Raw genomic sequence first — 17,269 nt, 5'->3', positions numbered from 1 at the left:
CTAATTACAAAGATAATTAAATGAGCTCTGCATTGGCCTGAAGAGCAGGAAGGAGGTAGAAAGGAATGTAAAGGAGCCAACATTGCCGATGAATGCATAGTCGTCATACAGAAAAGACCAAGTTCACTTTTAAGGCAGAACGATCACAGTAGTTCATTCTGGATATTTTGCAGAAATATTGTACTTATTGCTGAAAGCTTTCTTGGGTGGTGTGTTGGGTGGCTTGGGTAGGGCAACCTTTTATTTAACAGAAAAGGTACATATTCCATAGAGATATGCAATAAAATGGAAAGCAATGACTTTGCAGAGCTGAAATACCCACTTTTACCTCTCTGAACAACATTGATTTTGTAAATAAACAGAATTTTTATGGACTAAAGAGGGAAGCCATCCTCTGGAATTTGAAGAGATATTCACACCAGTTTGCTAGCAAAAGCGAGAAGATCAAAGCAGATTTATTCCTCCCAAAACAAAAGCAAAGCACGAAATTTACAGGAGGTGGGGAAAGAGTCTACTTTTCGCTGGTGGCTGACAAACTCTTGCTGACTTCACAGAACATCTAAAACTGCACCTGCAGAGGAAGTTTTCCATCAGGAGAATTTATAACAGTAGGACCTAAAGCTTCATGTCACTGCAGTTCTTAAAGCTGGAATTTCTGTAGCACAATCAAAAACTGGTCGAGGTAGAAAACCTGGGTTCATTTTGCCCTACAGGTGCTCATTAAATGGAATGAGTGAGGAAAGCTTGATCCCCAAAGAGAAAAATCAATTTGGTAGAAAAAGACTGGCTGAACATCCTGACTTCCTCATTCTTGTTCAGAGAATCAGAGAAGCTCCTAAACCTGAGCTCTTCCCTACAGTGCCAAGACTTTCAGCACAACGAAGGGCAGTTGGTAATCATTAGAGGCAGTATCTCTCTCTCTCCCTAGAACAAACAGCACTGAATCGAACAGGCAGCAAGGCTTCACACTAGGATATGTAAATTTTGCCTCCTTTCTGCTCCCTGTTATGTCTAAAATCCTTGCTCAATTATACACCTCCAAAATCTGGCTTCACTGCCACCACTTTTGCACCAGTGGAATCTGAATTCTGTAAATCCTTCCAGGCTCCAAAGGGAATACTACTACTCATGAGAAGTTCAAAGGGGACCGAGTAAACACCAAAACAGATTGGATCAGCAAGCACCAATGCGGCAATTTCTTTACAGCAAGTACACTTTCCCCCCTCCTCCCCCCGTGTTATTTGCACACGGATTGGATTCACAACATGCAGAAGCATTATAAAACTATGCCCTTACATGGTATAGATTTGAGAAATTTGACTTCTCCATGCACTGTGCTAATTAAGTGTATTTGTAAATAAATATGCAGACATATTTTTATTTCCTTAGCAGGTGACAGACTTTTGTCATGGCAATTATAGGAGACTGCTATCATCAAAACTACAAGATCCTGGTTCTGCCTTACAGCACTATGGCAAAAGTCCAAAATTGCATTTCTTTCAATATATGCAAGTGAACACCAGTAAGTAAAGGAAACCCTGATGGCTCCTTGGCCTGAAACACCATCATTGTTCCCTATGGAGATTTAAAGGATTGTTTAGGGGTAAGAAAGAGCTGCCAGAGACCCAAAGGGAGCTGCGTGCCTATAGTGGTCATTAGCTTGTGGGAAAACCACAGCCCCAAGGTCCAAGTGCTCGTCTCCAACTCTCCTGAAGGCTTCAGGCCTCTTCCAAGACAGCATGTGCAGCTGCTCCTGCAAAGGAACATTATTTTCTTCCTTTTGAGAACGGAAGTCATGGGATCACCTTGACTTAACAGCTTTAACTCTAGAGGCTTATTTTGTTGTTCTAAACGGTCACAATATTTTTAGTATCAAAATAGCCTGTCTTTGGAAGATGGACAATGCTGATGAATTCTTTCTCTTGTCAATCCATGAGGAAAACTGCAGCTTGTTTATCTACAAAGGGGGGTAAAATGTACTAAAAACAGATTGTTACTTGACTGAAAATAAATGTGATTACATTCTTTCTGCTCTACAGATTAACTAGTCTCAGGCACAAAAGAGATTTATATTGTTTCAAATGGGTCACAGATTAGAGAAACCAGGGTTACTAACACAGACTACAGACAATTTTTTAACACTGAAAGATCAAAGGTTGGCTTATGTAATTCACGAATGTATTTACTGAAAATCAATCAAAAGGTGATGGATAGAGAAGGAAATAAAAGATTTTTATTTCTCCACTGAAAAATAAGTTATTTATCTGTATGAATAATTACTGAGTCATTTGATGGATTGTGTCTATATTCCATTTCACACAAACCTGAAAATTCACTAAGCCTTTCAAACACTAAATACAGCTCCATGATTTATTAAATTTTAGTTTAGCAACCAACATTAGAGAATTTGAGATATAAGGTGCAATCCTGTCCATTCTGCATTGGATCTCCCAGTTACACAAGAGCAAAACCAGCATCAACTGCTGTTTCCAGCAGCACATTCAATTGGTTGTGATTACAGACTGGCTTTTATGCAGTTTCAGAAGCCTAATAAAAGGTGACTGAATGTCAAAAATGATGGGACAGGCTGAAACAATGGTTATGCTTATCCACCAGACAAATTACCTGGGGCCCAATCCAGCTTGCTGAAGTTAAAGGCATGTGGTCTCACGTGCAAGTTAGTTGTGGCTGTGAGTTACTGCAGAGCTATGGGTGTGTTAGAAACTAACGGGATGTTAAAGGAGAGGTTTGTCACATCCTGGTTATGGCCTTGTGCAAAATATATACCATGGCAGAACCAGTATTTGGTTATGTAAAATACTGGTGAATTTTTCATAAGTCTTTATTTTGACAAAAATCTTTAATTAACCAGATGCACAATTTGGGTAAATTTAGATGCTACCACAATGCATTTTGGTTTTTCTTTTACGACAGAGTAATTGATCATTGATCTTTCACAGCTCCCAAAGAAAATCTGTTGGCATTTAACTGTAAAACCTCCTGCAGTGTAATGTAATGTATTTGCCACAAGCTCCTGCTTCTGCCTCCTTCTTCACCACACTGCAAGCCCCTGCTACTATCCTTACCAGCTATGTGAGAGTGCCACTCCTGCGTGCATGGCATGTGGTGCTGCCCTCCAGGATGGTGAGTTCTCCCACACCTCCCTACCCACTGCAGAGGGGATGGAGATGGACCACACTCCTTCCTCTGTTCTCAGTTCCTTCCAGTTGCCTGCCCCGAGGGTGGGGAGAGGAGTGAATTATTTCCAGGACTTCTAATAAGATGGGTGCTTTTGTAGCTTTCCTGCTCTAACATCACAGGCAGGTTATTTGGGGTGTATTGGGAGGTTCATCTAGCTCTCCACCACAGAAGGGGGACCCTGAGGTCCCCTGGGATTTGGCAGAGATCTACAGATATGGAACTCCTCAGCCTGTTGCCTAGTAAGCCATACCAGATCTCAGAGCTGTAGAGCTGCACTTTGGCTGACATTCTGTCTACACATCAACCCAAAGGTGTCTAGAAATCCTCAAAAAGTTATCAGTTATACCTACAAGGTAAACTCCAACAAATTATACCCCATGAGGAAGTCCTACATCATCTTAAAAAGAGAAAAAGATGCGCACACCCAGCTGCTTCCAAATATTATACTGATTTCTTCTTTGACAAACTTAGCACCAGGAAATTATTGATATGTGCAATCCCACCTCCAAGCCGGAACACTGACATTATTATTTTTGGCCATAGGAAAAGTTGTCTTGGTAGGGAAATGAATTAATTGAGCATAAAATCTGTGATTTCCCAGAGTGAACAGAGATAACTTCCATCAAAATTTTACCTCCTTTCGCACTGGTTTGATTTTTTTCCCGTTCCTGCAACAAGTTTTCTAGTATTAGTTGAGTCTGCAGAGAGCCACGGTGGTTGAAGAGGAAAAAGATCACTGGCTTCTGACACAGGTTTTTTGCCATGTGAAACCACCACGACTTTGAGGGAAGCAAATAATTTTTAAAAATGACATGGGACTAAAATAACTATACATAAGCAAATCTTCATGGATCATATAGTGGATGAAAACTCAGCTAATTCACAAATCTGAGAAAAAAACATGCATAATCACCTTTAATTAGCTTGTATCTTGAACTCATTTTTAGTGTAGTTATAATTGTGTGCAGTAGCACACCTGGCTGTTTTTGTTAAGCTTGGTGTAATGGCTGTCTTGCTCAAAGGAGACAACTTCTGAGGAATAAAAGTAAATCAGCAAGGAACAAAACACTCCTGCTACATGGAAGGGGAAAGCACCTTCTATTTAAGACAAAGTGAGGCAGCCACAGTAACTCTCATGTGACTAAAGTGAACTAATATTATTTCAAATGTGGAATATGCTTCATATGAGGCAGGTGCTTTTTTTTTTAAAGTAAATTAAGAACTTTCTCCTCATTGGCCCACCATAAATCTTTAAGACTGAAAAACAACGAAAAAATAATAGGCCTCCAGAAATACAAATTTTCATGTTTAAGAAAGATAAGAACACATTGAAAATACAGCTTGCTAAATAGTTAGTCTAATCTGGTATCTAATTTCATAAGTAGCAAGGATCAGAGAAGCCTGCAAATATTCAATACCTCAGGGCAGATTTAATCCCAAAACCAATTAAAGGCTGATTTATGTCTGAACTGCAACATCTGAAACTTCTTGATGTTAGGTAACCTAACTGCTACAACCTTAGGGACAGATACCACCAAGAGAACACAGCATTAGCACAGTTATCCACCTTCCAGTTCTCTAAGTCAGCTCATCCTCAACATACTGCTGCAGCTGTGCTCTGAGAAAGTGCTCAACAGAGCTGTTTATTCCAGGATCTGTACTGTGTTTCCTGACCTTGCCAATGTGTCCCTTCGCCTCCTCACAGTACGGTCTCCAGAAGGTATTGCATCTTACTGCCAGATTCTGCTAGAGTGAATTAGCACAATCCCACTGAGATTCACAGCTGTATCACTTCACATCAACAGGGACATTGGTCCAAAGATTGAACATTGCTTAAGACAGAACGTGATGTTTAACATATATCTAGGTGTCAAAGAAATACACTGGAACTTTTTTTTCAAAGGGTCTTTTTTTCAGAGATGTGTATAATGATTTCAACATTTCAGTACAGCAGAGAATGGGCCAATACATGCAGCTTTGTTAATATGTATGAGGCAAATCAGAGCAGATGCTTACTGAGTTGTGCTCTTGCTGGAATACCTTCTCATTGCAAAAGCCACCATTGCTTTGAAGAGGTATTCTTCATTAGCATCCCAGGCATACTGTAAAGAGAGATGGAAAATGATCAGTTTCAACACCACTGCTGGCAGTACAAAGAGGGAAAAGAGTCACTGAATTTGAAATGCCATACTAATCAAGAAAATAAATTCTCTAGTTGTCCTGAGAAAATACATTCCTGCCCATTACTTAGTATGCACAAAGGACTTTTTCTAACAGCTGTTATAAAGCACAATATAAAGTGCAAAGAATATTTCCAAAAACTGAATGAATTGAATGTTTCAGAGTGCTGACGAAACTGGAGATATAAAGTTTCTTGTAATAAAGAATAGGCATATTGCTAGAATTCTTTCCACACAGCTGCACACACAGCCTTGCCTCTTTCGCTGGATAAACCCTGTTAGAGTACAAAGTTTATATCCACTCACAAAGACCATTTGGATCTCCATTTAAAGTAGTCTTTGAAAGATGGATGTCGTGACACCAGGAAATAAAATGAGATTTTGCCCTTATTGCTGCACACCATTCTTGCAACAAGAAGACAGATTTAACTATAGTACAAATTACTGCATCACATATGAGACAAAAGACAGAAAATAGCATGCTTACTACTTCAGTAAGAAGTAAAATACAGGCTCCAAAAACTGTTCTCTGTTGTCTTGAAGAAAAATCATGCTTCCACAAACTCAGTTTTCTGAGATAGCTTCACTAGATTTTCCTGGGCTTTCATTCACATACGCAATTCTAATGACCTGTAAGAACTGCACCTATTACATTTTATAATGAGAGCCTTGACTGAGGCACACTGATTGAATTTCTCCTTTCAGCAGATTACAAAGATTAATAGCTTCTTGGAATTATATTAATGGAGGTTAGAGGCAGCTTTCTTCAGTCAGTCAGTCAGAACACAAATCTAAATTTTAATTTTCAGCATTAAAAAAATCTGCACTGTAATCATCCAAATCAGAAACCCAGCAGTGTGGATACTTAATCCTCTTGACAACTGGACCTACTTTTTCATGGGCCTTTATAACACATTCAAATACCAACGATGTACATCAAAAGCAGTAAAGAAAACTGAAAATGCCAAATCTTAATTCTGTTTTTTAAAAGTCTTGATTTTAGATGCATGGTGCTGCATCCTCTCCACAGAAAGAAGGAATCCAACTTCCAGGCATCAGTCCTCATTTTGCTCTGATATCCTGTGGACTGGGAATGTAAGCAAGGAAGAAGGCAGTCATTTAGAGGGCAGAAAGTCATACTGATCATATTTATCATCCCTAGACAAACGATGAGCTGTGAAACAGCCTCTCTGAGATGCGGCAGGACAGGGAAAACAAAGCTGAGCAACAGACAGCTTGAGTAGTATTAAAATCCAGATGCAGTGCTGAGAATCCAGATTCTGACTCACGACTCCTGCCTTGTGAATGAAGGGAGGTGTAAGCATACTGTGATAATGCATGACAGGCTGGGAACTTAAACCGAAAAAAAAAAAAAAAAAAAAAGACTGACTCTTTGAAAAGAAATAATAAAAGCCTATATTTTGATCCCACTGCACTGATGAAAACGTGACAGTAATGACAGCAACTAGTACAAAAATAAAAAGATGATGTAATAGAGGAATTAATATAGATGAGAGCCATAAAACTACTTATCATAATTTTAAAGATATCACGGAGCACACTATCCAGCACTATAGGGAAAGATCTTCCATTTTCTATGCGTAGTACTATTGACTGAATCCCTACATGCCATCTGCAGTCTTTGAGAACAGGTCCAAAAGGACAGAAAAAAATAATTTGTTATCCAGTGGATTAAACCAGCTATAGAGATAACTTAATCAATTGTCTTGAAAATGAATAATGATGAAGTACATTCCATTTCATGCTTATGTGGACACAAATGCAATGCAGCACTACCATGTCTATGCACTTGATATGTTTCTGTTTAGTGCAGTACACATACACATGCACATTTTGTCATATCTAGTATTCAGTTTTCATAAATAATGCAGTAACCTAGAGCTTCTTTAAGCCAGAGTAACAAAAAGAATATCTCAAAACAGAGAAAACAATTTGTACCAAGGAACTCTAGCTGCTGAAAGAGTGAGCACTTTAAAAAAAGACAAAATAAACAGAAAGCCCCAAGAAATGGAAGAGGAGACTAGCAGAGAAAGCTCAGCAGAAATGAGGAGGTTGCTACAGTGAGAAGATGCTACAGACAACCGTCTGGGCAGAAGGACATGAAGCCCCAAGAAAACAGTGATGAGACAGAGGAGATAGAGATGGCTGTGGGCTCCATATGAACAAGAAGCTCTGTACATAACTGCATGCAGGAATATGCAGGGGGGAGGCAACACGATGAGGAAGAAAAGTACGGCAAGAATACCTTTAAGCTGATGAACTGTATCAACTCAGGACAAGTGGGCACCGAACTACCAGAAGCCAGTTTCTAATCATCAGCTTTCTCCAGTCAGACACAGAGGTGCAAGGAAACCTGAATCATTCTACTATGGGGCTTTATCAGTTTCATCTTTACCCTCCAATTGCAAAGGCCTGGACTGCAGCTGGTGACTGAGGATGCTGCTTCTGTTCTTATGTTCCTATGAAGTGCAGCTATTGATGCACATTTTGTGCTGCTATAGAGGAAATGTATTAAATATCATTTGCAACCACACATTATAAACATAAGATAGCTCTGTTATCAATGAAACTTTAAATAATGGTACCAGAACTATTAATGTTTACCATCTTTGCTCTAGAAAGGAATAAACACAAAGACCTTGGCTAAGTTGTACTTGCCATCCTTTACATGTTAAGGAGGAGCAGAATTAGACACAGCTGGCTGTGAAAGCCAGTATTAAGTGTCTGTTACTGAAAAGAGGAGGTTTATGAGATAATGGGTAAAAGATGACAAGAGTAGATTGTTAGTGGGACAAAATGCTATAGTAGTACTCTAAGGAAGACAAAATTTAACCTTACAGAACAAGATTATAATGTTACAAGATTGCCCTGAGCAACCTGATCTGATTTCAGCATTGTCCTGGTTTTGAGCAGCAGGGCACTAGGGACCATCTAAGGTCCCTTCCCTCCTGAATGGTTCTCTGTATTAACTAGACAGCCATTCAGACTGCAGTGTGGCTATAGACACACGCACTTCTGGGCCCCATTTGGTGGCAAGACACAACACGCACATCAGTTTTGCTCCCGTTCATCCTCTACCCTGGAAACAGTCTGAATACTTGAGCCAGAGAGAAGCGCATATTCTGCTTCACCTGGCTGAAGCCCTTAATGTCACAGCTCTTTGAGTGGTGACACAGAGTTACATACATGTCTCAGTGCACATCACTTCTGCTCACTCCCTAGTTGTCTTTGGCCCTTTTGAATTAACTCTCTACCATTCTGCTATGTCCATGAGCAGGAAGCAACTAGTGACTAGCAGCTATTTCAGAAGCCACTCCTAATGCTAGCACCATCCTCAGAGAGACTCATAAATCACTTTCCCTCCATTTAGGCTTACAGACATCATGCTTCATCCCACCAGTTGACAAACAATATCTCTGTCAAGAACACCTATTATTTGCAAATAAAATGATAACAGCTAAATACCTGTTGTATCTTAGCTGCTCTTTCCAGCTCCACTGTGATAAGAACTATATCAACAAACTAAATGGCACTCCCTGCCTCAAAGTACAGCCTGCCTTGCGAACAAATTAAAAAATGGTGTCCTGTCTTTATCAGCCTCACACAAAGTGGACAGCATGCACTAAGCCATGTGGAAAACTACACTAACCTATTTCCTACGCCCTTAAACATATATTGGAGTTACCCTGCCAGTCCTAGAGCAAAATGCCCACAATATCGGGGTTTTCTGTTATCATCTAGCTTGAAGTGTCTCGGAAATGAATGAAACGGAATTCTATAGCAGAGCATCATACCAAGATATTCTAAGCTGGCTGGGTCCTACCATGATACAATGACCATAATACGCTTTTCTTTGCTAAAATAAATAAATTAATTAAAAAGTGAAGTTTTGGTCATTCACAGAGAAGATTGCAATGGCTGTGAAAAGAAACTACTACCTGTGCACTTAATAAATTGTTCATTATTTGTGGGTAACTTGTATGGCGTCATACCACTTTCAGTATGTTGTTCTATAATGATGTTCTAGATTGTCCCATTCTTAGGGCTTTTGCACAGTTTGTAACATGAAATAAACTACTACCTATCTACAAAAAAAACCCAACAGACTCCTCAGTTATTGTTTCTTTCTTGTAATATAAAGTATTTAAGATTAATGATCTGTATCATACCCTATTTGGATTAAAAATACGATCAAAAAATGATCAAATAAAACCCCCTTATTTTAATAAGCAAAAAATAGTAAACTATAGTTGGAGAAGTAAAAATCCCTAAGAAAGCGCATTACTGGGAAGTGCAATTTTCATTTTTTGCTATTTTGAACCAAGATAAAATCAAAATATTAGCAGTTATCTCCAAGACAAGCTTCAATAATGATTTTGACATATTTTCAGCCATAGGAATACTGTATTTTTGATATATTTTTAAACAAACCAGGCTCGCACTACTGTTTAATTAAAGTCTCTCACCCAAGAGGATTGACTTCAATACAAATTTCCACAGACAAATAGTTTAGCATGTATTTTGAATATCTCTTCCCAGTTTGTCTGGTTTATGGAGTTACCAGCAGAATTAGGTCCCTCCTAATATTAGTTTAAATTACCTGATATTTCAGGGTAATTTCAATATGACTCCTATGGGCATGGGGAGATTCTCATATCTCCAATCTCTTATAACATTTAACCTACTGATTGTTGTTCCCCAGGACTCTGAGCAAAATCAGACACGAGACTTCCAGCGGAGATGACTGTCCAAGACATTTCATATCTAATTTTATGCTAAGCCCTGTAACACATTGCAGATTTGCTCTAAGCATTCAAAACTGCAAACAAAGTACTGAGCTCTGACATTTTTCATAGTGCATTAGATCAGGAAGGACTATTTGGTCATCTAACATCCCAGTCTCTGATTTATCATAGACCCTTATTGCTTGCACCAGTACTTCTACATGAAGCCCAAAGACCTGAATTAAGCCAAAGCATTTCACTCTCAAGCAGAGGTGCTCATCCCCAAATACAGTTAGATTTATGCAGCACCTCTCATGCATCAAGTGTAACATCTCTACTCTTTTTCCAGGAAAAAAAAAATCTTTGACAGAAAATCATATTTATGAAAATACAAGCTTCATACTTCTCTTAAAGGATGCCATTTTAAGAAGTGGACTAGTCAAAGGTCAAGAAATGGATGGTTGGATCATGACTCAAGTAAGTTATTACAACTAACACTTCAGAAGAAATTGCTTTTGCTGCCTTCAGAAATTTTCCAGTATATATTACTTCTATTTTGGAAATTCAGTTAGGAAGAATATGTGAAGATGCTTTACTTACTGCATTGTCTCCCAAAGCTGTTTTGATACTAAGCCGTACTTTGAAAGCATTCTGTGCATCTGACACAAAGAGAAAAAAGCAAACATATATTGATAGTCAGCCAAAATAGGACTTTAAATAATTTACTTCTCTAATTAGTCACAAGCAGCAGCTTCTAATTGTGTCTTAACACAACTTGTTAGAAGAACTGAAGTTACTAGCATGAAAAATGCAACAGTCCTACAGAGTCTTAATGAGGTTTGCCATGATCTCTTTATGTGAGATCAACTTCTATACTTAATTTGCAAAGTCATAAAAGAAGTGAACACTCAGCATTTCAATCTTCAAACTAGAGACAACCAGTTAAAATATAACTCTGGGAACCTGGTGGCTTTGTAGGCATAACCTCATAGCTACATTTACCTGGGGAAGGATGGGAATCATCTCTAAAACTTACCTGGCTTGCACAGCTCAGCATGAACAATGGCAACTACAGAGAGAGTAAGCAGCAAAACCCGTAACATCCTGTCAGTATGGAAAGGTTGAGGCAAAAGAAGTGAGTCTACCCGGTAAAGCACTCTTAAACTTTCTGTGACCCAGGATTAAAGCATCAGCAGCACAAGTGAGCAACCAAGTAAAAGGTTTAATAATTAACCCCCATTATTATAGCTAAAACAGGCACTAGAAACAACTGTCTTCTGTTAGTTATTTACTACCTTTCTCTGTAAGTAAAAAGAAAAAAAAAACAGAAGCTGTAACAAGTTTTTAATTTTCCTTCTTCCTCTTTTTAGAACAATACAAAACTTCATACGGTGCTCCAGACCAGCCATTTTTCCCAAAAAAAATGCAATGTCAGACAGGCACACAGGATGGCTGAGGGATGTCACAGCAGAGCGGTGGTGGAATGCTGTGCTGTTACCCACCACAGGTGAACTTGAAGCTCAGCTGCCACCAGATCCCACAGGACACTTCCACCCAGCTTCCTTGGGAAACTGGCTGGTCCTGCAGAGGTCCCTTGAGGATAAGGGAGCACTGGGCATGCTTGTCACCCCTGCAAGAGAGAGCGGCGAACACAGAAGCCCTGGACCCACAAACCAGGGCTCCTGATTTGATCCCTTCATTTGCCTTTCAACTCACAGAACTTCTGAAGGTTCCAGCCTGATGGCCTCAGTGCCGTGTCCCCCCATGCCCACCCCAGCCCCATCACTCTCACATCCTGGCTCAGGAGCTTGCCTAAGCCCAGCAGAGCAAACACCTCGTCCTACACAAAAACCTCCACATCTGAGGCATTGCTTTGCACAAGAAGAGCAGATATAAAGGTGGAGAACACTTCATTGCTGTTAGAGGATCAATAAGATAGCAACTGGACTAAGAAGAGGTGCAATAAAAGGGTATCTTATAAGTATGTTGAATAAGGACATACTCGTTTTCTAGACTTGACACACTGTGTGTACTTACAGGCACACATGCATGCAAATATTTTAACGATGCACTCTACACTATTAGTCAAATGTTGACCAAGACAAATAAATAAATAAATACAGAGAAAGAACTGAGAAACAGAAATGTATACCAAGTACTTGAACATTCTTTGCAATCTGGGCAGCAAGACAAGTTTATTTTATTCCACTCTGCTGCTGTTCTCCCCCTGTGGTCACTCTGATTAATGGTTAGTTCCTAAATTGAAGATCACTTTGAAATTACTTTTCCATTGGTCCTCTAGCAATGATAAGTGTGTCTTGAGACTGCAAACCCAAAGACCTTCACAAGAATGACTACCAGTGAGAAGGTTTTACTTAACTAGGGAACTGAATTTATGGAAAACAATAACCAGTATTTACTGTGCTTTGGACTTTCAGGTAATGGAGAACTTACTGTTTCACTAATTTAATCTTATTTTTAGAGGCCACTGTTAAAGGACTTGATATCCCATCTTTAAAAGTCATTAAATCAAGCTGATTCCTGGGTATCTGTTTACTCTCACTAGGCAACCAGTCCTGAGTACAAAACTATTGGATATGTTATTTGATTTGACATTCAATCTATGCCTATGAAAACAAAAAGCAATGTGTTCATTTCTGATCATTGGTAAATTAACACACTGTATGTACACGCATCAAAAGGAGTGCACTAAAATATGTACAGATGGATGGAAGACTATCAGTTTTCTGTGATGTTTGTAATTTCAAAAAAATCTCAACACAGATGTAATCAGTTTCATGCTAAACTTACGTGTGTTGCTTCAATAATGAATATTTGAATTTTGTTGTACCTTTGGGAAAAATATTGGGAAACTTAAGAAGAGAATGAGAAAGCCAAGTGTTTTCCCTGCTGCCAGAAGGCAAATAGAACTGAACATCAATATGTGGCATCACTTTCTCCCCGCTGTAGATCACTGTAAATCCGTTCTTTCCCTCAGAATCACACATAACCGGTGTCAAAGCACATTGACGCCTAGCAGGAACAACCTTAGACATGACTGGATTCCCTAATCAGGGCTGCTGACTTCCAGCCAGGGCAGCTGATTTTCCCCATTTCATCTTGCTGGCAAGCAGCAAGACAAATGATTTTTCTGATGGAGGGGAGAGGAGGCCAGAAGGAGTAGTGTGATGAACACCCCAACTCAGAGCTCACAGGAAGAGCATCATGCAGTTGATATATATGTGCACAGCAACTTGGATGTGTGCCACAGACAACCAGCTGACTGCCCGTGTGTTTATCCAGTTGTATACACACAAAGCAATGCACATAAGCAACCAATTGCTGCATATCTATAAATCTTTTTCCAAAGCCAACATGTTTTTTTAAACAAGCCAGGTGGACAAGCAAGCCTAGACCAGGTACTAGTAGAAAGCTAATGTTTCTTCAAATTAATGACATTTTTTAATACTGTCTTAAAACACACCGTAACATTCTGTCACTCCATTATCTCTGTAATAAATCTACATGCATGGATAACTTTCTGCCCAGCCTCTTTTCTCCCATTTTGGCCAGATATGTAGCACTATTTAAGCACGCCTGCATTTTGCCACTGATTAATCACTCAGGCATCAGCTTGCCTGAACAAATAACAATCTACATGCATAGATGCAAGGTACACCTTTAATTCAGTACTTTGTGAGGTATTGGATTTTTAAATAGTTCCTCTTTTATAGTACCTTTGTTTTTTCCTAACTACTGTTGAGCTACAAGTCTGCATCCTAGAAATATCACTGAACTAGTGAAAAGAACTATTTCTCTTCTTGTACTAAATGAATTTGTCTGTCTGGTTGAAAAGAACAGTATCTCTAATTTTTTCAGTGCTTGTGGCCTCCAGGAGTTCATGTATTATCTGTATGTATATAATTAACAATACACCATAACTTGGACTTTCAAACAAATCAAGAGGACTGAAATTTCAAGAAAGCACATGACTTAGTAAAACAAACAAAACCCTTCCATCTTCTCAATGTGATTAGCAGCGTACTTTTCCGCTTCTTCCAATGTCTTTGAAATGGAAAATCCCAGAAAAGTAAAATATTGATAGCTATCATATAAGTTAATTAACAGCTATGGCCAAACTTAACCTCAGTTTTCAAATTTGACAAATTAACAGTTTTAAACTCTGAGGAAGTTAATCTTTAGTCTTAAATAGTGGTGTTCAGCTCTTACAAGGAAAAAGTCAATGTGTTACTGTCAGCATTAGTCACTCATGGAAACGTACCTGGAGAACTGCAGGTCTAATTGTACATGGCGCTTTGCAGCTCCCCAGGTGCAACAGAAACAACAAACACTGCGCAACTTTTACAGGCATCAGAAGTCTGTGAGATTAGGCTCAAGGGATGGCAGTACCATCAAACAGACCAGTGCTGGCTGATCAGATACAGCATTAGTCTCGTTAAACGGGAGTTTTTTTAGTAACTTCTAGGCAAACAGGGTGTTGAATGAGGCCTGCCACCACCATCATCATTGTCATAATGCAAACGTGACTTACATTGTCACAAAGTTTTGATCCATGAGCACAGAAGGAGACAGTATGTGAGAAACAGTTTACCCTCTGAGACAGCAGCGTAGCCATTAGGCAGCAGGTGGGGGAAGGATGTACTCTCTGGAGTTCACATATATTGACTTGAAACATGCACTTTGCAGTGGAAAGCACCAAGGATCACCCACAATGGGGCTGGCACAGAGAACAAACAAACAGCAACATCCAGCAGAGAGGGGAAGGACAGTGCTGCTGCAACTTCACTAGTGAGTTCCCGGCACAGCCTAAGCCCTGAAGTGCCAAGGAAAACTGAGCACATCCCATCTCAACCCCACACTTCCCGAATGTCTACTCATCAACATGTATTTTTGGAGTCAACCAAATCTACACTACTGATTTGCTGTCATTTCCCATGCGATCTCTTACATTCATTTTCTTCAGCCTGGAAAACAAAAGCCATACGATTCATTGAGGAATGGTACCACTCTTCTATCAGAGCATATGGCAAAATTATTATGAGGACAAATTTTGCCTGGGCTGTATTTGTTTCTTTCTGACAATGTATCAATTGTAAGGAATTCTGCACCTGTACTTGAATATCAAGCTACATGTACAAATTAATGACAATGAACAAAATGGAGAAAAACACAATTACTGTATTCCTCTTTCAAAGAAGTTTGATAGCTTTTTCTAGAACTATTATGAGTATCTGTAACAACTGATGTATTTTGTGTTTTCTTATAAAGAGATCTTCCTTTTTGCTACTCAAACAGATAAGCTTAAGATGGTTCTTTCCCCAAGTACACTGGCAAAATACCAAAATGACATGCACTATACTAATGAAAGAAATTATTTAATTTCTCAATTGTTACTTATAAATACTTTAAAGGAAGGTTGTCGTTATGGCAATTGCTCTGTTAAAAGGAGGACAAAAATTATAGTTGGAATAATTCTTTAATGAAGTAAGATTTGAAAAAACACAACCAAATGTGTTTCATAAAACTATCACTGGTGTCAACAGTCCATCAGTTGTAAAATGCACAATACTGCCATCTTCTGTATGCAGCACATTATGTGTTATTTTACACGTATGTTCTGCACAAGCCAACAGTAAAAGTAACAGTGATGTCAATGCCTTCACTTTAAAAGACAATTTAGAATCTGAAACGTGGCTAAGTAACAGCACAGAGGTCATGGTCTGAATGTTAATTGGTCAAATTGCAAATATAACTGCTGACTATAGCAGTCACCTGCTTGCTTTGAATAACTTCGCTGAATGTTAGAATAAATAAGAGGAGACTCATTATGCTGTTCATAAACGGAACAGTCAATTAGCCTGATTTTGACAAAGCCTGCCCTGGTATACTTCACTGCCAGCAGTTCAGGCTATTTATGCAATACACTACCCCTAGGACTTATAAACCAAGCTCCCACATTGCGGCTTTTGACAGTAATCTAGATCTTAATCAACAATATATATTATTAACAGCTATGCAAAACATACTCAAATAAAACCTACAAATTCATTGCCTCTGAAAGCTACAATGTATAACACGTTGCTGAGGAACTAATTACTGACAAATTGCGTATTTCAACCCATCATATCCCTGATGGTCTGTGTGTTGTAACTCATTTCCTGCCACAAAATATGTTCATAATCAAGACAGGTAGCATGCCTCAGAGATTACAATGATAATGTATCAGGAGAGTCACCTGAATTCACCAATATACCTGCCTGGTATGCCCCAGCTATACTGGCGCTCTGACTTCCCTCAACTCTTTGAGAGGCTTAGGCCAGGGCAGCCGTCTATCACTCAAGTTCACACCAGCCAAGAGACACACAAGGAGCTCGCCCCATGGCAGGCGTCACACATCTCACGTTTCCACACATATTTCACAAAAGAGCACAAGTTGTCAACAGCTACTTACTACAGCTGGGGAGCATCCACACAGCATAGATGCTGCCACAGGCAAAAAATGCCAAACTGTGACACCGCACACCATATGCACTGCTCTACTCAGCAGGGCTGCGAATATTATAGATACTGCAATGGAAGATTCATCGGAATTATTTTCTTTTCTTTTTTTCAAGAGAGTTTAGTAAACTGAAATTTAAAATGCTACTTCTCAGTGCATTCACTAAATTCTAAAAGCTCTTGACAGGAAGAATAAAATAAACTCCACCTCATATTTAAAAGATGAGGCGTGAATTGCTCTGGTCTTGCTTTCCAAATTTTGCAAAGGCAGCTCTAAAAATGTATGAAAACACCAAAAGCATCTGTGCCAACCAGTGACATGTAGCCACCCAAAGCTGCTCCTCCTTCCCCCCGCACTCACTACCCAGCCGGTTCAGCCTACTGTAACTTCGGGTGGTTACTGTTAACACAACCGGCTAGAAAACCGTAACCCCAGCCCATCAGCCCCGGCGCCTCCGATTCTGTCCTTAGCGGCCCGTCTCGCCGTTAAGGCGCCCCTGCCCGCCCGGCACAACGACCAAGCCCCGGAACGGTCCCCTATCAGCCGTTGCGCTGCCCAACGCCGGGACACAAGCGCCCTTTGCGAGACGTGCTCGCGAGCACGGGCGCCCGCGCACCACAACG

General features: G+C 39.6%; 1 protein-coding gene across 3 annotated transcripts in view; it reads right to left on the bottom strand.

Moving 5' to 3' along the window:
- CLTRN (collectrin, amino acid transport regulator) overlaps positions 1–17,268 on the bottom strand; it is a 28,269-nt gene extending 11,001 nt beyond the window's left edge. The window contains exons 1-4 of one of the 3 annotated variants that reach the window (XM_065072563.1): positions 16,854–17,268; positions 16,599–16,714; positions 10,727–10,785; positions 5,218–5,303 (exon numbers count right to left, since the gene is read on the bottom strand). In XM_065072563.1, the coding sequence (XP_064928635.1) occupies positions 5,218–5,303; positions 10,727–10,785; positions 16,599–16,614 (161 nt within the window). In that variant the 5' untranslated portion in view covers positions 16,615–16,714; positions 16,854–17,268. Of the gene's footprint in view, positions 1–5,217; positions 5,304–10,726; positions 10,786–11,162; positions 11,411–16,598; positions 16,715–16,853 lie in introns of those variants that run through there. The other 2 variants (XM_065072570.1, XM_065072556.1) reach the window with 2 other exon arrangements.
- Position 17,269: the final 1 nt, after the last annotated feature.

This window comes from Columba livia, chromosome 1 (assembly GCF_036013475.1).
Source record: "Columba livia isolate bColLiv1 breed racing homer chromosome 1, bColLiv1.pat.W.v2, whole genome shotgun sequence".
In the NCBI taxonomy this organism is placed as follows: domain Eukaryota; kingdom Metazoa; phylum Chordata; class Aves; order Columbiformes; family Columbidae; genus Columba; species Columba livia.
The sequence above is the reverse complement of the archived record's forward strand: the minus strand, read 5'-3'. Positions and strand labels throughout refer to the sequence as shown.